This window comes from Anser brachyrhynchus (assembly GCF_964034855.1).
Source record: "Anser brachyrhynchus genome assembly, chromosome: 1".
Classification (NCBI taxonomy): domain Eukaryota; kingdom Metazoa; phylum Chordata; class Aves; order Anseriformes; family Anatidae; genus Anser; species Anser brachyrhynchus.
The window spans coordinates 70773187-70799426 of record NC_137694.1 but is presented as its reverse complement, the minus strand read 5'-3'; the positions used below and the strand labels follow the sequence as shown (position 1 = coordinate 70799426).

At 37.8% G+C, this 26240-nt stretch overlaps 1 protein-coding gene and 1 long non-coding RNA gene across 4 annotated transcripts in view; one reads left to right on the top strand and one right to left on the bottom strand.

The window, feature by feature from the left end:
• The window catches only part of MRPS35 (mitochondrial ribosomal protein S35), a 32349-nt gene extending 6240 nt beyond the window's left edge, over nt 1-26109 (top strand). Inside the window, exons 6-10 of one of the 3 annotated variants that reach the window (XR_013943075.1) lie at nt 2236-2345; nt 5168-5237; nt 21293-21412; nt 22439-22613; nt 23044-26109. Coding sequence is in view for 2 of the 3 variants with exons in the window: in XM_080572606.1 (XP_080428732.1) it covers nt 2236-2345; nt 5168-5237; nt 21293-21571 (459 nt within the window). In the remaining variant the exon portion in view is untranslated. Of the gene's footprint in view, nt 1-2235; nt 2346-5167; nt 5238-21292; nt 21809-22438 lie in introns of those variants that run through there. The other 2 variants (XM_080572607.1, XM_080572606.1) reach the window with 2 other exon arrangements.
• Nucleotides 6856-21285, bottom strand: LOC308185103. The gene is made up of 2 exons (XR_013943110.1): nt 14706-21285; nt 6856-8566 (listed from the first exon to the last, which is right to left on the bottom strand). It is a non-coding gene; the product is annotated as an uncharacterized lncRNA (long non-coding RNA).
• Nucleotides 26110-26240: the final 131 nt, after the last annotated feature.

The following is a 26240-nucleotide window of genomic DNA, read 5'->3' as shown; positions in this document are numbered from 1 at the left end:
CATGCTTTACTGAAAATATCACCAACCTTTTCCGAAGAGATTTTTTTTCTTTTGTTGAGAAATCTCAGTGAAATTATACCTGAGATCTGAGGACCTTGTTTTTGGCTTTGACTTTTCATCATTGTCCATGGCTGTTACACTGCCGATATAACAGTTCTCTGATTATATGAAGTTGTTTCATGTAGTTCACTGGTGCTGTAGTCATGGGGATCTCAACTAACTATTGTCCAAATAAGTATTTAGTCTTTCATAATACTGTTGATTCAGTCTTCTGTGACTTACAATGCTTAATATTAATTTGCTAGAATATGATGGAGACAAATCTGGAATCAGTAGTTTGTCCAAAACCATACTAAATATTTAATTCCTAACTTGAAAAGGCAAAATGCGGGAGAAGAGACAGTAGTGTTAGGAACAAAAGGCTAAGAGCCAAAGGGGGAAAGGAGAGTCTGTTTTCTAAGTCCGCTTTATACTTGCCCTGCAGAACTGGAAAATCTTTTCAGCTACCTGTTTATCTAGTTGTTTTTTCATTCCAATGAGCTCTCATTAATATATTTACTGAGTGAAGGCATTACACATTTCTGTCAGGATTTACTTTAATTAACTTGGTGGGGTCATATGGATATATTTAAACCAAGATCACCTCTTTCTGCCTATTACTAGTTTACTGGTTGTAAGTGGTGTGTTTACTTGTTCTAACCTTCATATTTGTAGATGCATATCTGTATTAATGAATAGTGTTCTTTTTTACATTTTGGTACAGATAAACACATGATAACAATTCATGATAACATGATTCAGGGAAGAAAAACTTTAAAAATCTGGGAAGCAGTGTTGTAAAAAAAGATTGTGAACTCAGAAATTGTGAGCTGTGTGTACATATATTGTGGATTTTTTCTTATTTTAAGCATTTTTGATGAGGGATGGCCCTAACTCTATACTTTAGTCATGTTTAGTACTAACCCAGGTAAAGGAAACTAGTATTCCTTGTTTCAGCATCAGCTGGAATTGACTTGTAAAAATTGATTATTTGCAGTTTTTCCTAAGCTGCTGCTGCTGATACGAGGAAGAAGAGCCCGAATAGGCTTCTTTACATTGCTTTTTTTTTAAACACCAGTAATTATTTCAAATGTAGTCTAAATTGAATTTTCTCTTTTGTGCTGAGTTATGACATAATTGGAGCATCTCTAGATTTCTTTGTTTTTAAATATGAATTAGAAATATGTCACCCTAAGCCTGTTTATGGCTTTTTTTTTTTTTGATTTGGTGAATGAAATTGTTTTGTGTCAGATAAAGCAAACTAATGCTGGACATCTGGGCTGGTGGTTTTCAGTGTGCTGAAACATGCTATTAATTTCAGAAGTCATGGTCACAAAGTTGTATGTTTGCCACAGAGCTGCGTCTGAAAGACATTGGAGCGTTATTTCTTTACGTGAATATTAGAGAAAGACAATGTTAAGAAAGTATTTCTCAAAAACTCAGCAATTTGTGTGAGCATTGCCAGACAGCAGTGAGGGCAGGCTGTTCTGAAAGCGAAGGCAATGCAGAAGCAGCAAAGCAGGCAGGGAAGTGAACTCCCCAAAAGGGTGCAGTTACTACCTGGGCAAGGTAGTAGAACTGGCCTGGTAGTAGTCACCTTGTCCATCTGATGCTCAAGTAATCACCTGACAAGTCTGTAGTGATCAGGCAAGCTTGAGGTCAAATAGGGAAGTCAGTGGACCAGGATTAGGTGTGGTGACAATAGCCTGAGTCAGCCAACAGTTTGGTGATTGTCAAGTAAATCCATAGAGATGCAGTACGTGTGAGGTCAGGCCAGTGAGTTAAAGATGTTCGTCAGGATCTGGATCAGTGAAGGCCATGGCCAGGCACAGGCATAGCTGCATTGTGGCTTAGGCAAAGACTGAGTCTGAGTGTCTCAGCTTAAACGCAGCTTCTATGTGAAGCTACAAATGAAACTGACAGCTTTTTTCTTATGAAAGAAGTTTAAGTAGAAATATTCTATCTCAGCTTCTCTGAGAAGAAATGTATTAATTGAATATTCAGATTTATACATGCCTTGTGTTAAAAAGCTTTTGACTAGTGATATAATTGTAATAAATTCTACAAGTGCATACTTAATAGCTATACTTTTAATTCCTGATAAAAGATATGTCTAACCATATCTCAAAATATTTTTCAGGGTGAAGATATTGAATTTCTCCAAATAATTAAAAGTATTTTCTTTTGTATTCCAAGGTTAAACTTTCTAACCTGAATTTGGATGACCATGCAAAGAAGAAGCTTATTAAACTTGTAGGAGAGCGGTACTGCAAGGATACAGATATACTCACTATTACAACAGACAGGTATGGTGGGTGCAGGAAGGAAAAAATGCCGTTAGCAGTGGCTGCAGTGCAGAAAACATAGTATCTCTTCTGGGTATATACCCAGTTAATGTTAATGTCTTTGCAACTTGCGTCTTTGTTTTTTTTCTTTCTCCAGGCTAAAATGTGTATTTAGATGTACCAATACTGCTATTCATATGTGTTAAAATTTTAATGGACAGATCACATAATGTGAAACCTAATATATGTTTAATATTATCAGATATTGAAGCCCAGTGTTTAGAAGTATTTTATTATTATAGTTTCAGTATTTCACAAATAGCTTCTGTTAGTTTTAACAATGATCTGAAGAGGTTCAGGCAAGAAAAATGAGGACGTCAGTGCCCTGACAGTTTTCAGTCTTTTCATGTTCTAGATTTAAACAAATCACTCTAGTTATTCAGAGTTATGATCAGAAAGCTGCAATGGAGAAATTTGTTTTGTTTGATTTCTGAAGAGTTTATATATGCATACCTAAATTCATAATACACTTTAATTCACAGGTGCATTCACTGTTAGGAAAAAAAAAAAATTGGTCATCTTTTCTGTTTGCTTTTTCTTACCATTAGTATTTGTTTTCCCATTCTTATTTTCTACTGAAGGACAGAGAATTACTGCTTTATTTTTATGTGAATTAAATATTAAATAGATGAAATTGCGTAACTCTTTTAAACAGACTAGACTCAGAAGTCTGTGTAGTTTCCTGGCACCACTTGGTTTACAAACAGTTTAATTTCCGTGGCAAAACTTACTTGGTGGTTAAAACATCAGGATAGCTGAAAGGAGCTTAACCTCTAGGGCTTTTGTGAATGGTCTTATGCAGCATTTCTGGAGGATTTTTTAATGTGCTTATTGATGTCTCACTTTTTCTAGTAAACTTTAAGGCCCAAGCTCTGAGCAGTATCCATTTCTTTAATAAAGGATTTTCCATACTGATCTTCAGATTACTTTTAAACTGAAGTTCTTCAGTAAACAGAAGAATAAGGACGAAGACTGAGTCCTTTTAAAAGTTTATTTGATAGAATATTCATAATCCTTAACCATTCAGATGAGTGTTTTTAGAGTGTCTCAGAGGTAGTCTCATGATTCAATCTGTTTTGTATTCATTTCTAAGATACATCTTGGATCAAAAAATATGTAGTGTCTGTTTACTAGATTTATTTCTGATGACTAGTTTTGTAACAGGCAACCTATATCCGAAGTTTCAGAAACTAACTTCAGGGAAATTCACATTATTACTCATTTTTAACTTAAAAAATAGCAGGCAATTGTATCTGGAAGTGATACAGCTTTTTAAATTGCGAAGTAATATCATGAGTATTTTTATAAAAGTTTATCAATGAAGGTTGGAAGTAGAAATATAAAATAGTTCTTTTTCAGAAATGTGAAACAAACATGATTAATTCAGAGTTAACTAGGGTCACCTACTAATTCCAGCTGGAAAACTGTTTGAACATCCATTTTTATATCTTGATTTGAGCATAAATCCACATGCTCATGATAATCAGAAAATGGAAATAAGTGTTTTTCATATGTTGTGACTACACTAATTCTTAGTATGTATGATTCTCATTGATTCTTAAGAAAACTTCGGAAGTTCACTTTTTTTTGTACCTTATATCATTGAAGTATATAGTACCATAGACAGTCTAATCTGCTGTAAGTCAGTACTACTGCTGAAAGGATTTCTCCCTAAACTATAAAGATGGAAAAACAAAAGTACTGTTTGTTTATCAGTTTCTGTCCTTGACCTAGTTCACTGCAGAGCTTCTGGAACTGACCAGAGAGAAAGCAGGGAGGAAAAAGGGAAGTAGGAATGCTTCTCTGAGTGGCAATGCCAATAATGGTCCTCTGAGTAGCAGTGCCAATTTTTGTCTAATTAAACTCATTATGCAGCTATAAAATCATTTGGGATTACTTGTGTAGGTCTCTTCTGTTTAGAATTGAACTGGATTCTGTTGACTTTGCTTGCTGTTTGGTTCCTTGGTGAGCTAGTAAGCAATACCTGGGAAATTATGTTGTGTTCAGGACAAATAGTCTCCTAGGTCTGAGCGTAAGGGTTGTTCCTTCTGTGCCTGCTATCAGTCACTCTAGAAAAGAGAGAGAGGAGCTCTTGCTTATCAAAAAGATGTGAAACATAACAGCCTGCTGGAAGAAGTGTGTGTGAGAAAAAAGACAGTAGGTTACTGGAGATCAACGTAAGGAAGAGATTAATGTCATCAAAGTCTCAGCAGTTAGTTTTGATGGCTAATTTTAAGAAATACGCTGTTTTTGTAGCGCTGTGCCTAATCCCAACAAATTGTGATTCTGTTTTGACATACAGCTACGTGGACTTAAACTTTTCTTCTTAAATTATTGACTAGGTTTTCTGTTCTGAACCGTATCTAATGGATTTTTTCACTGTCTTCCTCCTCCCTTTGGGTCTGGCAGAAGAATTGAGACTTTTAGGCTGTCCAGACTGATGTATGTAGTGTTCAACTTTGGCTATCTCTGGTAGAAGGCAAAGTGGAATCCAAGATATGTTAGTCTGGCTTTTAATGGTTCCTGAAGATCTGTAAGTTCTTTTTGTACGTTTTCCTTCAGACTTGCAGATGCTCATCCTTCCATGTTCTTAATAGTCATGCTTCTATTGTGATGTTATTCTTGAGTACGTATAATTCAGAAATGTATGTGAATCAAACACACATTCCTGTAACATTTCTTAGGTTACAGATCAGAAAATTTGGTAAATCTAGTATTTTGTTCAAAAGTGTATTATGGTGACTTGGTTTCAGAAACACTAGCTTTGTTTGTGTTTTTTTCAGGTGCCCACTAAGAAGACAGAACTATGATTATGGGATACACCTCCTCACAGTTTTGTACCATGAATCTTGGGTAAGCAGTTCGGAAAAATCTCCCATGTGCTCACTCTCTGTCCCGTCATCCCCTTCTCCTACCTTCCTCTCATCTTCATAAACTAAACATTAATTGAAACTTGTGAAAAGTTCTGTGACTGTGCACAACTTAGGGCAAATTATGTCAGACTCTTCCTCTTCCTTACCACCTTTCTTCAAATTCAGTGGAGATGTTTGTTTGAATCTTCAACAGTCATCTTAGACTTCATTTCTTTAACTTTACAAATGCTATGCTGTTTTTTGTATATGTTGTATCTATACATAGAACGTTACATTAGAAAGTTTAAATTTTTTGGAAGTAAACTTTCCTTGAAAGGCATAAACTTTTGAACTTATCTGAATTGACAAAGTAAGCTGATTCAAATTAAGTTTCAGAAGCAACCAGATATCACACTTGTCATAATGCTGTTTGTTTGTCGGAATAGATTCACTAGAAGAGCTTTGATGTATGTGAAAGTAAGTATGTAAATCAGGCTGAAAAAGAAACTGGTGTAGAGAGGCATGGTAGTTAGAGGAAGGATTCATAAACACGTTTATATAGTTTTTATTGGACTCAACAAAAAAAGAAAAAGACCTTGAAGCAAAAGCATATGAGGAAGCATCTTGAAGTATCTAGGAATTACTGGATGTGTTCTAGCTTTAGTAACTAGAAAAATGTTACTATTGAGGAAGAAAACAAAGCAGACACATGAACAAAATACAGTATCTAATCTCTTGCCTGTATGTTAAAATCATTATGGTCTAGAAGATGTTGATTCCCAGTAGCAAAGCAGATCGAAATTGTTTTTGTTTTTTTTTTTTTAGTGTCTTACCTGGGCAGTGAAATAATACCCTGGAGAAAATTGTGACCTAGTTCTTTATAGTTTGCTTCTTTTCTGAAGTTAGTTAATTTCTGACCTCAGTACTTGGTTTCCAACAGTAAGCCTAAAACTGACCCAAAGTGTAGCAGAAAACACCCTCATTCTTAGGATTCTTTTAGTTTGGCAGCATGCTGGGCTACCTACGTACAGTATTCAAATAGAAATTAAGAGATTCCAGAGAAATGGTGTTCTCCATGATTGTCACTTCTTGCCTACGCATTTGTTAAAATGACCAGCTTTAAAGATAAAAACAAGTCTATTTGAAAAAGCAAAAGGGCATATTTTCAACATGAATGTTGTAAAAACTGAAATACAGTGTAGTGTCTAGATCTTGTCCAATTCCAAACTCTTTCTATTTATTATATGGAATCTATCTTTTCTTGGAATTTTCCTGGTCTGTAGTAAACTGTAGCTGCAATATAGAAGTATTCTGCTTTTTAAATACTCTCTCATAAATTTTACCTCAAGCTGGAAGGAGTGAGGACTGAGACTCCTTTTCTGAGCTCCCTTTTGCTCAGAAAAGGGACACCATCCCCACCTTCTGTTAGTTTTAGGGTTTCATTGTGTCACAGTTAGTGTTTCTGAATATAAATAGTTATTGCGTCTCTTTACCAAAATATTTCTTCCAAAATGAATGCATTGTGAACTTTTCTGTAATCACTCAATATAGGATGTATTTGGAATTTTTCCAAGTAGTTCATTTTGTTAAATTGTTATATAACTGAAATAACCAACGTATATTAAAGACACTATTCCAATTTATTGATATTTCATTACATTTCTTAGGTAGTCCTTTCAAAATAGTAAGACGTCTTCAGGCCTTAGCTCTTTTACAGTGATTTCTTTGGATTTCTCTGTTATGATGCAGTCTTTAAATTGTAGCTGGTTAGCTAAGAAAATTCAAACTAACTGTTTTCAGTTGTTAGTATTTAAATTAAATTTAGATATTTAATGTTTTCAGGAATTATTGTTCTTGATTTTGATCATTGCAGTGATGACTGGAAATAAGGAGGTTGAGCTGTATCTTCTCTTCATTAGAAGTTTCCTTGAACATGTTTGGAATGGTAGAGTACATCAAATGTAACTCAACTTATGCTATCATCTTAAAATATTTATTTCCCTTATTTCCCTTTGCCTTAAGGCAAATATTGCCTTATTTGTACGCATGGATGTCTCTCTTCTGAACAGCATTACATTGCATTACAAATCTTAAATTAGAGATGGATCAGTTTCCAGTATTAAGCAATGACAAGAGAGCTAGACACCGCTCTCTTTATTAATTCCAGGCAAACATCACATCTGTCTTTTGCTCTAGCATTGCTTAGTGATAGAAGACAGGGCTATATGATATCGCTATGGTAGTGTTCAGTATATATTGAATACGCTCAAGTCTCTTGCCCTTTTATTACCTTTCAGCTTCCATGTTAATATTTGATGAGTTCCTCAATCAGTTGTAATTGTCTTTGATTTCCATGAAAAATTGATGATCTGCTGTGACATGTTTTGTTGTTTTGTTTTTTTTTCCATGATCACTGGTAATCCCTTTTAATAATTTGCTGAAAGATAGTTTGGATACATTTTGTAAACCATATGCAAACAATCTGTGGTCTGTTTTAATCTGTGTGAACTTTAAATTTTTTGGGCTGGGGGGAATTAGCTTTCCATGTAGACAGTAACATCAATCCCGTTTACAGAACTAATTGCAAGACTCTGTGACTTTCCCAGCAGAGTGCCACACTGTGGTTTTAATGCCTGTGCTTTATGGAATTCCATAAAAAGATGAAAGGAGTGTTCCATTCTTGCTGAGTGAAAGCAATGCTGATGGCATGTAAATTGTGCTGTTAATCCTGAAAATTTTGCCTGCTATCTCTAAAACGTGGCATAACTCTCTAATTTATAGTGGTTACTGGATTCTGTGAACCAGCAATCATGTAAATATATTAAAAACAAAAATTGTCTGATGATACACATCAGGAAGTGTAATTACCTTTGAATTGGCAGTGATGCATAATTATTTTATTATGGCTATAAAATAGAGCACCAAAACCAGAGCACCAGTTTAGGAATCTGAAACCTATTTTTAAAATCATGTCTGTTCTTTGTGGTTTTGTTGGGTATGTAGTGAACTACATGCTATATACCACTCTATTTTGTAAAGAGATGCATTTCCGGCAGGAAGTTGCTCTTAAAGTAATGAGTATGAAGAGTTTAGCTCTGGCTTGTCTGTCTTTGCATATACATGCTTAGAAGGCAAAATTCATCATTGTGTCTCAACAGTATCCTCTGTAGTACAGCTTTTCTAGAATGGTCTTCCAGTCTTAGCTTCAATGAAAACCAAGGGCATCCACATCTCAGCAATTCTGTTCGTAGAGCACGTAGAGAGTTTGGATGGAATTAGTTTGCAAGAATCCCAGTCGTAATGTGTTTACAGCTGAAATACGCAGCAAGTCTGTGACAGACAAAAAGGAAAGAGGGAAAATTATCAACAATGTGTACCGCTCACCCTCACAGCATGGTTAAGAATATGGTTAAAAATAGTTTTCTTTCTTGCTTTGGGACGTGGTGAAGGGAGCTTGTTTGCATTTAAAGAAATGAATAAAAGGTTATCCAAAACAAATTTGGCTAGCTGGTTTCTGAGAGGTACCACAGCCAAAGTGAAGGAAGCATGAGGACAGGTTAGTGCTCTAAAATAAGCATTTTTCTCCTCTAACTTGCTAGCAGTTAATGGATGATGCAAGAAAACAGTAGCCAAATGGTGAAAGGCTCTGAAGATACCACAGAATTGTAGAACATCCTGAGTTTTAAGGGGCTTATGTGCATCATCAAATCCAACTCCTGGCTTTACACAGGACCACCCAAAAAATCAGACAGTGTGTCTGAGAGCACTGTCCAAATGTTTCTTGAACTCCAGCACTGTTACCACTGTAACAGTTACAGTTAGATGCTGTTACCACTCCTCTGGGGAGCCTGTTCCAGTGCCTGACCACCCCCTTGATGAAGAACCTTTTCCATCCAACCTGAACCTCTGACACAGCTCCATGCTGTTCCCTTGGGTCCTGTTGCTGGTCACCAGAGAGAAGAGATCAGTGCCTACCCCTCCACTCCCCCCAAGACATGAGGAACAGCTGCAGTCACCTGGATTGTTCAGGCCAGAGAAGGAAAGCCTCATCACAGCCTACAGCTTCCTCATGTCTTGCCCTCTACACCCTTCACCATCTTTGTAGCCCTTCTCTAGACATGGTCTAATAGTGTCTTTCTTATATTGTGGTGCCCAAAACTACACATTGTACTCAAAGTGAGGCTGCACCAGCGCAGAGTGGAGAGGGATGTTCACTTCCCTCAACTGGCAAGCAATGTTGAGCTTGATGCAGCCCAGGATATGGTTGCCCCTCTTGGCTGCCAGGGCGCGCTGGCTCATGTTCAATTTGCCGTCAATCAAAACCTCCAGATCGCTTTCCACAAGGCTGCTTTCCAGACTCTCATCTCCCAGTCAGTACGTATAGCCATGGTTCCCCTGTCCCAAGTGCAGAATCCAGCACTTGCTCTTGTTAAACTTCATACTGTTTGATTGCCCAGCTCTCTGATTTGTCAAGGTGTCTCTGCAAGACCTCTCCACCCTTGATGGAGTCAACAGCCCTTTCCAATTATTTTACTGTCATCTGCAAGCTTACTTAGAATACTATACCTTCAAGTCCTGCAACCAAATCTTTTATGAAAACATAAAAGAGAGTTGCCCATAAAATGGAGCTCTGGGAAACCCGTGTAGTGAATTGCCATCAGCCTGGTTGTAACCCCATGTACTGTAACCCTTTGAGCCTGACACATCAGCCGACTGTTCACCCATTGTATTATGTTTTTATCTAGCTGTATGCTGGACATTTTGTCCGGAAGAATATTGTGAGAAGCAGTGTCGAAGGCTTTACAGAAATTCAAAAAGATTAAATCAGCTGGTTTCCCTTGGTCAACTATGTGGGTGACCATGTCGTAAAAGGAAATTAACATCACCATCATTGGTGTTAAAGACAGAGGCGAAGAGAGTTTTAAGTATCTCTTTTTGTCTGTGTTCCTGTTTGTGACGTGACAGTCCTCATGAAGTAATGGACCAATATTTTTTTCTGGTCCTCCTTCTGCTGTTAACATACCTTTAAAAAAAACACAACTTTGTATTGCTCCCCACAGTACTGGGGAGCTTCAACTGTAATTGAGCTGTGCTGCATGAATTTTCTCCCTGCAATGGTGAGCAGCATTTCTGTAGTCCTCCCATGTTGCCCAACCTTGTTTCCAGTGGCTGTGTACTTTCTTTTTTTTCAATTTAAGCTCTAGAATAAGATCCCTGCTCAGCCAAGCCAACCTCCCGCTGACTTGCCTGACTTCTGACATTTTGGAATTGCCTATTCTGTGCTCTGGAGAGGTGATGCTTAAAAATTGTCCTGCATTGATAGACCCCAGTGTCTTCCAAAGCAGTTTCTAAGGGGACCTTACTAACTAGTTCCCTAAGCAGCCTGAAGTCTGTTCTCCCCAAATCCAGAGCTGAAGTTCTGGTAGCAGTTTTCCTCCTATAACCGAAGGTTTTAAATTCAACTACTTCATGGTTGCTATGGCCAAGATGGCCACCAGTCACCACTTCACCTGTGAGACCTCTGTTCACAAGCAACAGATGTAAGAGTGTACATTTCCTAGTTGTCTCTCTTAGTTCGTGTACCAAGAAATTATCTCTGTGACTGAACCAAGGTTTTTAGCTCCTCTTGCTTGTTCCTCGTGCCGTGTGCATTGGTGTAGAAATATTTCAAAGGTGCTTCATTGTACCCAGCACCTTCAGAAGCAGACTGAAGGATCTCATTAGTACACAGTTGCTCAAGTTTTGGCTTGATGTCCCGTATCTTGGCAACAGTGGGCCTGGTTTTATTCCTTTCCTCCTTCAAAATATAAAGTTCTGTTGATAAGCCCTTCTAACCCCTGTGCAAAAATCCTTTTCCCCTTCTGAAAAAGGTGCAACCTGTCAGGCTTCAGCAGGCCTGGTGTTGTGTAGGCCATCCCATATGCTGGAGGATATCATCAGGTGGAGAGAATCTTGCAGGAAAGTTCAGGCATATTCTGTAAGTTTGAGAGCTCCCTTTTTTGAAGACATAGAGAAGGAACTAAAAGGAAGGAAAACTTTACTGGATTTTGTGTGGAGGTGAGTTTTAGAGGAAAAAGCAGAGATTGAACACTGAGAGGGAGGAGAGGGGAAACGAGTAGAAAGACTGCTGGTAAGTGTTAAGATGAAGAAGCTGACAAAGGTGGCAGGAGTGCAAAAAAAGTCCATTTATGGCCTGGGAATAGAGAGGGTAGCTAAGGCTGTATGATTACTTTTAGGGAAAGTGGGATACTGCTGGGTAGCCTTTGGGCTATAAACCCCAGGGATTAGTAGTTAAAAAGAGTATTGCATTTGAAACTGTCCTCTCTTTCCTGTCTCTTGTTTTCGCACGTAAGCATAAGCAATGGACAGCAAAATCCTGCTAAAGCTGAGGGCATTCAGGACTTTCCAGGGTTGTGTTATGACTTTATGAAAACATAATGCGGTGTTATCAATTGGCATTTAATCTGTATTTAAACAAATAGAAACCCTTTATTTGGAAGCGGGAAAGGTGATGATTTTTTCATTATTTAGTAGGCATTCCTGTAATTAATAGTGTTGCCCTTACTATTGGCAAGGGGTCTCTTGCTTTTTTCCGGCAGTCCTTGTTACTTTCTGGCAGACAGGATTGCTTGCTTGCTTCTTTAATAGAGGAGGTGAAGGACGAGAGGAGGAAAAAAGTGATTTAGTTGTCTGGTCCATGATGTATGTTTGTTATCATGGTTTCAAATGAAATGCATGGTAATGCAGAAAAGCTATGGGAAGTTGTTCAAAATACTGGCAGCACATCGGTGGATTGATAGTTGTTGCTTGGTAACTATTATGGGTTTATGTGGCAAGTTTTTGGTAGCAGGAGGGCTGCAGGGGAGGCCTTTGTGAGGAGTCCAGAAGCTGCTTCAAGTTAGATAATAGCCAGTTCCACTGGAGCCCAGTGGAACCCAGCCAAGCCAATAAGCGATGTCGGTTGCACCTCTGTGAGAGCAGATTTAAGAAAGGGGAAGAAACTGCTGCAAAAGAGTAGCTGGGAGAGAGGAGCGAGAACCAGCCCTGTAGCTCCCAAGGTCAGTGCAGGAGGGCAGGACGTGCTCCAGGCACTAGAGCAGAAGTTCCCGTGTGGCCTGTGGAGAGGCCCCTGGTGCAGCAGGCTGTCCCCCTGCAGCCCATGGGTCCCACATGGAGCAGATCTCCATGCTGCAGCCTGTGGAGGAGCCCCCAGTGGAGCAGGTGGATGTGGCCTGGAGGAGGCTGCGGCCCGTGGAGAGCCCCTGCAGGAGGTGGGGGTCTGAGGGGAGCTGCCGCCCATGGGGGACCCATGCTGGAGCAGTTTGCTCCTGATGGATGGACCCCATGGTACTGGCCCATGTTGGAGCAGTTCTTGTACCCTCAGTTCCACCCAAGGGTACTGAGCGAACTGGCGGAGGAGCTGGCCAAGCCGCTTTCCATTATTTATCGGCAGTCCTGGCTATCAGGGGAGGTCCCAGTCGACTGGCGGCTGGCAAATGTGACGCCCATCTACAAGAAGGGCCGAAGGGTAGACCCGGGGAACTATAGGCCTGTTAGCTTGACCTCAGTGCCAGGGAAGCTCATGGAGCAGATTATCTTGAATGTCATCACGTGGCACTTGCAGGGCAACCAGGCGATCAGGCCCAGTCAGCATGGGTTTATGAAAGGTAGGTCCTGCTTGACGAACCTGATCTCCTTCTGTGACCAAGTGGCGCGCTTGGTGGATGAGGGGAAGGCTGTGGATGTGGTCTACCTTGACCTCAGTAAGGCTTTTGACACCGTTTCCCACAGTATTCTCCTCATGAAACTGGCTGCTTGTGGCTTGGACTGGCGTACGCTTTGTTGGGTTAAAAACTGGCTGGATGGCCGGGCCCAGAGAGTTGTGGTGAATGGAGCCAAATCCAGTTGGAGGCCGGTTACTAGTGGAGTCCCCCAGGGCTCAGTGATGGGGCCGGTCCTCTTTAATATCTTTATCGATGACCTGGATGAGGGGATCGAGTGCACCCTCAGTAAGTTTGCAGATGACACCAAGTTAGGTGCATGTGTCGATGTGCTCGAAGGTAGGAAGGCTCTGCAGGAGGATCTGGATAGGCTGGACCGATGGGCTGAGGTCAACTGTATGAAGTTCAACAAGGCCAAGTGCCGGGTCCTGCATCTGGGGCGTAACAACCCCAAGCAGTGCTGCAGGCTGGGAGATGAGTGGTTGGAAAGCTGCCTGGCAGAGAAGGACCTGGGAGTACTGGTTGATAGTCAGCTGAATATGAGCCAGCAGTGTGCTCAGGTGGCCAAGAAGGCCAACAGTATCCTGGCTTGCATAAGAAGCAGTGTGGCCAGCAGGTCTAGGGAAGTGATTGTGCCCCTGTACTCGGCTCTGGTGAGGCCGCACCTCGAGTACTGTGTTCAGTTTTGGGCCCCTTGCTACAAGAAGGACATGGAGGTGCTTGAGAGAGTCCAGAGGAGGGCAACGAAGCCAATGAGGGGTCTGGAGAACAAGTCTTATGAGGAGCGGCTGAGGGAGCTGGGATTGTTCAGCCTGGAGAAGAGGAGGCTCAGGGGAGACCTCATCGCGCTCTATAGGTACCTTAAAGGAGGCTGTAGAGAGGTGGGGATTGGTCTGTTCTCCCACATGCTCAGTGACAGGACGAGGGGGAATGGGCTAAAGTTGCGCCAGGGGAGGTTTAGGTTGGATGTTAGGAAGAACTTCTTTACTGAAAGGGTTGTTAGGCATTGGAGTGGACTGCCCAGGGAAGTGGTTGAGTCGCCATCCCTGGAGGTCTTTAAAAGACGTTTAGATGTAGCCCTTAGTGATATGGTTTAGTGTAGGACTTGTTAGTGTTAGGACAGAGGTTGGACTAGATGATCTTGGAGGTCTCTTCCAACCTAAACGATTCTGTGATTGAAGAGCTGCTGCCTGTGGGAAGCCCCTGCAGGATCAGTTCAGGAAGGACGATATCCTGTGGGAAGGAGCGATTGAGCTACAGTGTTAGGGACTGACTGCAGCCCCCATTCCCCTGCGCTGCTCAGGGGGAGGACGTAGAAGAGGGTGGATATTTTTAGAGAGGGAAGGTGTTTTTAGTTTGTTTTTAGTTTCTCATTGTTCTAGCCTGTTAGCGATAGGCAATAAATTATATTAATCTCCCTATGCTGAGTCTGTTTTGCCTGTGACAATAATTATTGAATGATGTCCCAGTCCTAATCTCACCCCTTGAGCCTTTTCCTTCATATTTTCTCCCCCTTTTCCTTTGAGGAAGGGGAGTGAGAGAGCAGTTGTGGTGGAGTTCAGCTGCCCATCAGGGTAAAACCACCACAGTAAGACAGTGTGCTGATTTTTGAGAGGGATCTGAACAGGGGGAGCAGTACTTGCATCTGCAAGTCCTACTGCATTCTTGATTCAACCATTCAAACTACAGGTTGGCTAATGAGGTTGTCTAAATCTAATAAAGAGCTCAATATATTTGGAATCTGTTACCTAAAAAGGTGCTGAGTAGCAAGAAGTGTGTCATCAGATTCCGGGCTGATGCATTTGGCAGCTTGATTTTGGTAAATGCAGATAGATGTCAGGCACGTGAGTCCAGTTATCTTTAAAATATTCAGATTTGAAAAGAAAATTCATTATTTTAAAAATACTTTTAACCTAAAAATGTTTTAATGCTTTGAGATCTTCATGTTTAATGGCTTTCAGGCTGTTAATCAAATGTTTGTGTTTTTAGTAGCTTTCAGAACTTATTCAGTAGATATCTGACTTGCACCATCTGGCAAAAAATAAAACTTGTTTTGGACTTTCCTTTTTAAATTTTAAATTCCTTTAAAAAAAACTCCATAGGATTCTTTAAAATTCCTTTAAAATTCTTCTGGATTTTCCTTTTTAAATTTAAATTCCTTTAAAATCACTCCCTAGGATTATGCCTGGAGTGAATTCTCCAAATGAAAGGTTGAGATACATTAGGTAGATTGTTAAACAGCAGCTCAAACAGTTGTATTTCTGCTGCTTTACATGATGGTAATTCTTGAATACTGTAACAGTAGCTCTAAAAACTGAATGTATTTTAATGGTATTCAGTTGTTTTTAAAGAGTAGTAGTTTGCTGCCCTCAAGTGGTTGAAAAGAGCATAAACTGTTTTCTTTGCACTCATCTGAGATTAATATTTTATTACTAAAAAGTAAGGTTCTGTTATGAGTTTAAAGTGGGAGGGAAAGCCAAGTGAGCAGACAGTTAAATTTCCAATAAGGAAAAACATTTATAGTAGTTATAAAGGGAAGGGATCTGAAAAATATAGAGTGAAAAGGAAATAACTCAGAGTTGGTTTAAACCAGTCAAGACTACAAAAAGTTGCAGCAATATTACGAGGTCCTGATCCACATGATTTTCAACATATACAAATACAAGTTGATGCAGCGTGGAGGATATCATCCTGCGTTACACAGATGAGAGACCTAGAAAGATAATTAGTGAAAAGTTGCCCTTTCATTTTCTATTCTCCTGTGTATCTCTTAAGTAAAATGTGTAGTGTGACACGCTAAAAGTAATAATAATGTTGTGCACACTTCTGATCTCTCTTGCTTTTTCTAAAAGTGTAAACATGGAAGTCTAATTAAAAAAAGATTCAAGACTTAAACAGTGAAGGAGTATAGGAGCAGAGGTAATTGGAAAGTAGCTGCTGATAAGAATACATACAATAATAGCCGAAGGATCTTCTGGGTGCTTCTCTGTGCCTTGTGCTTGCATTGCTGTTAATGATACTTGATGAACTGAAAGGACAGAAAAGTTGAAGCTGGAAGGTGGGAGAAGGAGAAAACTGTGGAGTGGACCGGCAGTGTGACAGTGGAGGCTTAACTAAAACTTATCCATGAACTCACAAAATCGTGTATTTTGAATGAATTTGAGGAAGATACCCACCTTGCTTTCATGCTCCTTTTGCAGTAGAGTGTTTAACTGCAAGATGCTGGAGGGGGTGAGGAGTGTGTGTATATATGCAGCTAAATGAGTACTTTTACATAATCATTAGTGATAATCCTCCAATGAATTGTATAGATACTCTCTAGACTTGAATCAGCACTTAACTTGTGTTACCTTTTTTCATCTACAGTCATTTTAAGCCATTACAGGTAAGTATACGTAGGACACTCTTATGTCTTACTGAAACTCTCCTCTGGGTAGGAAAAAAGTCGAGATTCTTTGAAAAGAAAAGGAGGGCTGTAACCCAATGATTACAGCATGTACCTGAGAGAGGATACAGAGCTCTGGGCACTGTTTAGTATCACTGAAGACTTCTTAGTGTAAATTTCCTGTCTCTGAGATCTTAGAATAACAAAGCGTGATATAATTATGCCCTTCCTACAATAGTGTTCCTTCAATACCATACCTTATATATAATATAAATAACACAACCTGATGCTGAGGTAAGGGTGATCTCTAATGTTGTGATACTTAAAAAGATGCTTACAGAGTAAGGTACTTACTTTGTTTTGAAATGTGTATTGCATTTTATTGTACACTCACCAATGATCAAAATCTAATAACTTGCAAAGAATCTTTATCATTAATGTCAGTCAGAAAAGATAAAGCTAGGTGGCATAATAGATTTTCAATTTAATAAACTTTCTTTGAATATCTGAACTAAAATATTTAAAATCAAAAGAAATAAATATACTGTCAGGAAATATGCATTGCAGTGGAAAAAGTTAAACTACTTTGCTTGGAACCACAGAGGATGAACATTGAAGCAAATATTTATCACGAAGCCAAAGTTGAGACAAAGCTGTAGCTTGCATTGGTTGAATTAAAAAATGTCTATGTAGTATTTCTGACTTTATAGAAGTCTGTTGCATTACTTTCAGTCTAGGAAAGTTGTTACTGATTTTTGAAGAGGTAGTCTAGATTATGGTGACTACTGGAGACTCAAAGTTAATGGCAGAACCAGAGATGAAGTCTATTGAATTTCATTAAGTATGAAACCATCTCTTACATCCACTATTATTTTTTTGAGGCAAAGTTCTGTTGTTCTACTCTTTCCTCTCTGCTTATTCTCCTTTTTTTTTTTTTTTTATTTTACACTTGTCCCTTACTGGAATCTTTAGTCCTCACAGTCTTCCTCCTAATTTTCCTTGATGCTCTAGAGGTCCTTTCTGCCTTGTGCCATTGCTGCATCATAGAGGAGAACATTTTGAGAGTTCAGACCAAAGTATTTTAACCTGTTCTGTGTCACCAAGCAATTAAAAAAAAAAAAATTGTACCCAATCTCTTCACATACAAACATGCCTTGCCCTATTTACAGATTTATAGTGATATTTATTCTTAAGTTGCCAACTTAATACTGCAGTTCAGTGCTGTAATATCTCCAAAAATATAACTATTTTGGCAACTCCTCTTTGGCTAAGAGGTACCCAATAATTTGGAGCGTCCTAGCATTTCTTACCTGAAAATCTGAAATCTGTGATTATTGTACGACAGAGGTTTTTGGTTTTTGTTTCTTATATCCATGCAGTACTAAGAACAAAGTATATTTAATCCAGCCTATATAGAGTTTGAAATGTCACTTGCAACTTAGGAAATCTCCTCCCTTTAAATAAAATTCCACTGCAATACTTGTTCTTTGCTAAACAGCATTAATTTTTAAACTGTCCAAAATGTCAACTGTCGATTGACTAACATGTGTCATGTTTATTTTTTAATTTTAATTTTTGATATCTGTGTGCCAAATACAATTTTAGTTAAAATGTCTTCCCCAAAAGAAACACTAGAGAAGTCACAATACTAAACCCCCATGTGGCTGTGACAGAAAGTTTAAGAAGGATAAGCTGGCAGAAAAACCACGACACAGTGAAAAGCCTACTTAAGCAATAAAAAATGATTTCCTATTTTTTTTAATAGTTAAAGTTTCAGTATGTATTGATGCTTTTTAGGTAATTACTTTTATGTAAAAAGCGATTTCATTGGCTGGAGTACGACTTCAGTATATGTGCTGTGTCAGCACGTCAGATTAAGCCTTTATTTTGGGAGGTTTACAAACCTTTAGAGTGCTTAAACTCTAGCACAGCAGATTTCCTTAGATATAAATAGAAATAAATTATTACTGTTTATGACATCTATATTTATGTATTTGCATTAGGGAGTATCTCTTGTTTAGTAGTAGGTTTAAGTCCTTTGATTTTTAGATGAAAAGGTGTTTGTGTTTTGTTGTGGCCCCCTTCCCTCCCCCCAAGTTCTAATTGGAAGTTATAATGAGAGAAAGTTGAAATTATCAGCTGAGTGCATTATCAGCCAGGCTGGTTAATACTTACTGAGATACTATCTTCTGTGTGATAGAATGAAGCAATTGCTTTTAGTTGATTCAATAAAGAAATACGCATTCATGAACTTTAACCTAGTTCCTAAAGTGTGGATTCTAGAAAGATGTTACACACCTCCACACTTATATTCCACTTTTCCTTGTTTTATTCTTGTTTACTACATTCTTTACTAACATTTTAAATTTGCAGGAAACATAAATACCTGATTAACAAAAGTCAGAGTGGAGACCTCCTTTTTAAAGGTTCTTTCTTTGTTTCATTTGTCTTCATAACACTTTAGACTGAGAGTACAACATTTGCAATATTTCCACTACTCAGAGTTTGTGGGTACTTGTCTACCTCGTGCTTTTTCAAATGAAAATATAGTTCACTTTTTTCTCTTGCAATAAATCTGGTTGAAAAGGTATTTAAGTTTCACTCAATGCAGTCAGCTTGCAAAAATCTGGTTTCTGTTCAGTTTCCTGTTTGTGATGTATTTCTGGACCTGTGTACAGCAGGATAACTTCATTTTGAGGCATGGCCACCAACATTGCAGTAGTGGATACAAGCTGCTTGTAGTAGGGCTGGGGAACAGATTTTGAAATCTCCCCCTACCATCAGATCACTTCCTGGCTCCCTTATCACCCCAGAAGTCAGATTTTGTTTTAAAATCCATTTTGACACACCTTTCTGCTGGGAAAGATTCCAAGGAAGAAATACTTAGTTGTGTGGGTTTTGGTTTTTTTTTTTTTTTGTTCTGTAGCTCAAAAGAGTCAGGGAAACTCTTAACCTGTTTATCAGCATGCATATCTGAAATCCCATAAGTAATTTGTGCAGAGATAGAGATAAATGTAATAACTGTGATTAGTACTTGTTGTCTCCACTATAACCTGAAGGCGTTTAAAAGCCTCACAGTGATCTTTTGTTTGAACTTCAAACTTGACTCTGGCAAATGGTCCAGAGACTGACCAGGGGTGATACACATATTCCTTTACTCTTGAGAAACCCAATCCCTGTGAGAGAAGTTTTGCTTTAAAAAATGTCTTGGATAGCTGTTGTGCAAATAAATGAGGGATATATAAAACAGAATATCATTCTTAACTTTAAAAATGTGTCAGTCTCCATTTTGATTCCTGTTATTTTTCAAACACACAAGGAATAACTTACTAACTTGCTCTACTACTGTTTTAGCAATAAACAGTAGACCAGACTAGAGTATGTCCTTTATTTCCCTCTAGAAAGTGAATGAAGTTCTTTTACTTCTGTGTTGTGTTGTGTCCAGGTTTTAATGTCAGTCATATGAGCCTTTTAGTAATGTTAATTACTGTTTCTGACTAAACATTTGGACTCTCTTTTAAAAGACAAGAGATTCTATTCACCAGATGCAGCATTTATTGAAGTATTTTTAAATTCAGATAGACAGACCCAAGCACGCAGGGTTATAGGTAGAAAACAATTCTCAGGTATTAATTATACTTTGTTAAATGTTATGATTCAACTGCAAAAGCCTTGTTGACTAGTAGACAGTATAGTTTATTAAATAAAGAAAATCTCCTGTGATTGTCAAGTTTATTTGAATTCTGCAGTCATGTGTCAGTAATGGGAGTTAGTTGTTACTAGCATAGCAGAGCTAAAAATTTACTGAAGAGCCCTTTCTGGCAAGGGGTTCAAAAAAACACACAAAAAAATAATAACACCACAAAAAAAAAAAACAAGAACAGACCAAACACAAAATGCTATGAAGGCTTTAGTAGAATAGTTCTTTAAGCTTACTTACAGAGAAATAAGCTTTTGATTTATACCACAACTATGTAAGAAAAACATGGCCACCAAAAAAGAAGTACTTCAATTTGTGATTCTTACATAGTTGGAAAAATAGTATAATGTCAGCATTATTTACATTAATAATACATAATACTTATTTGTATATTTTTAAAATATGTAAGTATACCAATTATCTACATATACATATTTGCAAATGTGCAATAAAAATGAAAACATTAAAATGGCACATTATGACATTTGAAATATCCCTTAAATAGCAGGAGGTCCCACTAAACCAGAGAAATGTTTAGATACAACATTTACTCTAAGGATCAACTGCCTAAGCCAAGTATTTACAGGCACTAGGATGATGTCTTCTGTACTCAACTTCTGAACCTGTCTAATCCTGCAACACCAATTAGGTTTAAAAAAAAAATGCACCTTGTGAATAGAAATTCTTTGGAGGAACGGTGTTTTGCAGGAAGAGGAAATGGATTAATTGCTGGTGTTTTTCCTTATAAGTCACAACTTAAACATTTCCCAAATGCTGAAGGATTGCTCTCTCTCATCATAGGTTACTTGGTATGAACTGTTTCAATTGGCATATTATAGCCAATGTAAACATACCAAAATCATATGCTAGGGACAATAATAGTTAGGTGACTATTTCCAAAGCTTGAGAATTAAGATTGACTTAAACTTACTACTTCTAGAACCTTTTTTATTATTAATTTTGTATATATAGTCCATAAGCTATTCTTCTCATTCGGACTGGTCTCGTTATATCTGTCAGGTATATAAAGAACTTGGTAAGTGGGAGGGAAGAAACTCACTGTGCACAGAAAATGAATGGTATATGGGCATCTCTTTGAACTCTGTTTGAGGCAATGCCTTCCAGAATAGAAGGTTGTGTGTTTTTTTTTTTTTTTAAGTGAATTGGAATGAGGGAAATGTTTCTACAAATTACTGTAGCTTTGTTTCAGTTTTCAGTAGTCTTTTAAAATAAGGTGTATTTTCTTTCAGAAAACAGAGATATGGGAGAGTGAGAAGACAGAAGAAGACGTGGAGGAGTATATCTGGGAAAACAGCTGCTCTCAGAAAAATGCCGTGGATACACTACTTCGGATAAAATCCACAGAGAATGTTAGTAATGTAACTAAGGAGGAGCTTCTTGCATCTGAAGTAGTTAAGAATTACAGAAACTCTGTAACTGCACTTAAAAATGAAGGTGAAACAGAAAGTAACATGTCTCAGTATAAGGAATCTGTGAAGAAATTATTAAATATACAAGCATTACCATGAAAGATTCTGCAAGTACATCTGATTATTATAGAAATATTAAATTATAGTTAATAGTTATGTATGATATGGATATATAATTATTTGGAACCTTAACCAAAACTGAGACTTGATGATGAATTAATTTTAAAAGTAGTCAGATATTTCTTCATTGTTGGATTTTCTTGTAAACATAATTTTTCTGTTCATGAATCCTGTTCTTTGAATAAAGTATATTTTGAGTCATATTGGGAACTTAAACATTCAATTCTGTGCTTTCTTAGCATGGGAGATCCAGGCACAGTTCTGTGTTTAATCACATTCTGACTTCTCACACAACTTCTTGGCATATAATTAAACAGTTTTCAAAAGCAATAAAATGACTTAGGCTCCAAGTTCCATTAACCTCGAGGCTCTTAGTTAAGAGATCTAAAGTTTCTAAATGTTTTCCAAATGTCACTCAGTATTTTTTCTACCTCTGTGCCCCATCTGTTAAGTAAAGGTAGTGTTCCATGAGTTTTAACTGTTGGAGAGGTGTTGAAGTATGCTGAATGGTGAGTACTACACTTGAGTTGGTGAGTACTGAGGTGAGTACATTGCCTAAATAGGAATGGACTGAGTCTTTGTACATTGAGGCCTGCTTAGTATCTTCTTGAACATACACAGGTTTGGCAAGGAAAAAATGTAGCTTCCCACTCTGCTATGAAGCACAGAGGAGGAAATAAAATGGATGTTTATATTTGGTAATTTATATTTGAAAGAAATTGATTTGAAAGATTAGAATCACAAGAAACTTCTATTGCCTTCTCACAATTAAATAAAAATTCCTTAAAAGTACCAGCGTGAAAGGACATAAATAATTCTGTTGTTGCTTTTATTGTATCTCCTCAGCTTACTAAGATTTCAGCTTAGAGAGAATGCCTTCATTTTCTGGAAGGGGTAGAAGGAGATTTTGTTCATCAGACTAATGGATTCTGCATGCCTTTAAAAGACCCTAGCATGTGGCATTCCCAGCAACTGTTTGAGAGGAAACAGCCTAAGAATAAGAACATTAAAGATGGAAGAGGTGAACTGATTTTTGCAGAGTTCTGTGTGTCTTGACTTATTTGCTGCTAAGGCTTCTCATTGTTTTTTGCCTACATACAGCCAAAGAGTGTATTTATTCCCATTTCTAAAATAATGAAAGTTTGGTAAGCCTTCTTTTGGAAGGAGACTGAGTTTAATGCATTTTTTTCCTTCCTATGAAAATTTACCTGACCTGGAGCTGCATTTGAAAAAGCTTGTGTCTTGTGATGCATTCATAATTCTGCATTCACCAACTTGATTATTTAGTGGTCCTTCCTTTTAAATTTGTATTAATGTGCATTTTTATCAGAAGCTGGGAGAAGTTCGTACTTTTATCGAGTTGTTCCTTAATTCAAGAATAATGGGTAAAGTGTTTAAAATTCTCATTTGAAATAGTAAATCTGTGTAATTTCTAATCTTTCTTTGAACAGCCATGTCACCAAAATCATTGAGGAAGTAACTGCAATTTGACTCAAAGAATGGTATGGATGGTGGAGAAGTACCTGGCTTTAGTCCAGAGGAGATTTTGTTCTAGTATATACACAAGAGAAAATGGTTTCCTTAATTAGTTTTGTCAGTGCTTGCATAAAGACTAGTGTACTAGCAAGCATATGCAATGAACTTCTGTTTGCAGTGACATGTTTTGTACCAGATGCTTGTGAGTGCCCTTTTGAGATTTTAAGTCTATTACCCACAAGCTTGCTTTTCTCCATTAAAAACTGTCCTTATGTACTACGAACGTATGGGTACCTGATAGTGTTTCTTGCTTCAGAGGGCAATTCATTTTTTCCTGTGTTCTTCATAGACTTTAAATTGACTTAGGAAGATGCCTGTGAAAGTTGTAGTTAAAATAAGTTTGACTTAATGGTAGAAAGAGCAGAACAGCAAGGCAAGTTGATTTTTCGTTTGATTGCATTAGTATTTTATTAACGTGGCAGCTAATTAATGAAAAATCTAAAATAACCAGGAACTCTAGAAAGTACCCTCCAAAGTGTTAAAGCAGAACTTATTTATGTTCTATAAGTGTTTCATGAAATACATACAGGATAGAAGGTGTCTGTCTCTGAAGTGCCAGGACACCGAAGTGTCTACCAGCAATAGATTTTTTTTTCCTCATTCTAAGTATTTGCTAAGTAAGAACAATATTGAGATTAATTCACTTTGTTCCATAACCCTATCCAACACTTGCCATTAAATCAGTCATAGATACCAGTTTTCCAGTCATATCTGGCTTAATGACTATGGCTATAGAATGCTTGGCCAGCTGGCCTCAGAAATCTATAAGGTTGACCTCCAAACTCCAATGTCTTTATCGCTTCCTCTCCTTGCTAAGAAACATACAAGCAAGACTAAAACCTTTATAACCCTGTAAGTGCCCAATCAAGCTGCTAGAATCAAAGGAATATCAAATTCAGTAAAATTTGTGGTGTTAACTAATGGTTTATGTTACAGTGCAGAATTTGTAATGCAGTGTAGAATCACAGGTAGGCTGGATGATATTTTGAGCTCTTTGTCATCTTAGATATTTCTGATTTTCTGCTTCTCCCTCTGAATTGTTTAGGTGTTTAAGGGTGTCAGTAATCTGCTGTGATTTTGCAGAACACCTAAAGCACTGGGATCTTAAATCCAGTGCAAGTCCTCCCAACCTTGATGATGATACAGTGCATGTTTTTATGAGATAAATTACACATCTTTAATTTTCCTGTATAACACTTGCAGACCACCTCATTGGAAACTTCCATTGTAGTGTAAATGCTGTGAAGAGTTAAGAGTAATAGATTACAGTAGTAAATACATCATTATCAGTGGTCTTTTATTAATGTATCTTATGCATTTACATTATAACATGACTCTGAGGTGTGTATCCCTCTATACATGTATGTATGCATATGTGTACATTCATCTGTTGCAGGGAAGTAGTTGGGGTTCATATTATTTTTAGGTAGAAATGTCGATAGCTAACATGTAAATCAGGAAGCAGGCTAGGCCCCCCAGAACATAAATTGGGAAGCAATGAGAAACAGAAAACCACACACAATATCTTAGAGGCATTGGCTCTCTCCATAAGCAATTATTTTGCTGATGTTTACTGGCCAAGAGGAACATGGAGTTAGTTCATGACAGCTCTGACCTCAGGCAACCCTGTCCATCATAGATTGAAATCTGAGCTGGAAGGCTACTATATGTGCTTCTCTGTGGTCATTGTTTTAACCTCCAAGTAGCAGATGTCTCATTTCAAATTCAAACGCTTGCCCCTGCAAACTGGAAAAGTAAGTTCCTTACGGCAAGGAAAACATAAGCTGTCTCCAATGGAAAAAAAAAAAATCACACAAATTAAGCTCTTGGCCATCTGGAAGAGTTGTGATGCATAGTTTTACTGGTGCTGTTGAGGAGACTAACCTTTCTTTTATCTTCCATATAAACATTCCAAAGAAAGGCTGAGATCTAGTGCTTGGTCAAACTGGAAAAGAACTTGCTTTGTCAGTATTCTGGCTAATTTTTTGCATCTAGAAACTACTGTAATCACTGACATGTCTTTAGTAAACAGTGTGTTAAGAGTTGTGAAGTAAAACGTTCAGAGCCATTAGTTTCTTGGGGTTTGTCTACATTCTAGCATACTTTTGCCCTTTAAAAGGGGGTTTTAGAACACTAAGCATAATCTGTTGTTTAGATTAGACAAAAAGGTCTATACAGAGATATGATTATAATTTAGCCAGGAGGGTAGATGTTAGAACTACTTGGAATTTCACGAAGTGCTAAGATCTGAATGTGACTTGCTGTACATGAAAAGTCTGTGACTTCCACAGATGATCTTACTGTCTTTAGAGAAGTAATTTATACTCCTGCCTGGAGTTAACACTTGCTGGTTTTTTGTGCATAGCATTGCTACAAACAGAGCTAAGGGATAAAAGGACAGTAGCCTAAAAAGGTGTGTGCTATCTGAACAAAACATTCTTTTACCCATTCTCTCATACCTTATATTTATGTATTCACTTTCATGTTATTTTCCCAGTTTGTAGTAAAGTGGTCCTGCTGCTAATGTGTTTTAGATAACCTTTTTCCTGCCTATTTATCTGAGAACAGTAATATCTTAATTGCACAGAAAGAAGGGAGAGGGGATGTGTCATGTTCACATTTACTTCCGGTATTTCCTGTCTTGAATGTAACCCATATTGATGCTGCAAGAACTATGTTGTGTTAGACATGCAACAATCTTGCTCATGTAAGCAATATATTTTAAATGTGTAGTATGGATTTCAGAGTCTTCTGTCTTACATGATTAAATAATGTGTTGCATCAGAAATACATTCTTTTCAGTATGATAAATTAATGAATAAAGGACATTGTATTGTAATACAATCTCAAACTGTTAAACAGTTCTGCAGATCTTATTTCTTATGTGGAGCAGATGGAAAGAAGTGTTGTGTACTTTCTTTGAAACCTGGAAAAGGGAAAAAATTGGCATTCAAATAAAAAGTATGAAACAAAACAACAAAGCGTGTATCCCTCTTTAATTGAAGATAACTGCAAAAGAATTATTATAACTACTAAGCAAAACTCTAAACTAAGAAAAGGCTTTATCCCACTGAAGCTGTGGAGGAATTTTTAGGTAAACAATGCAATTTCT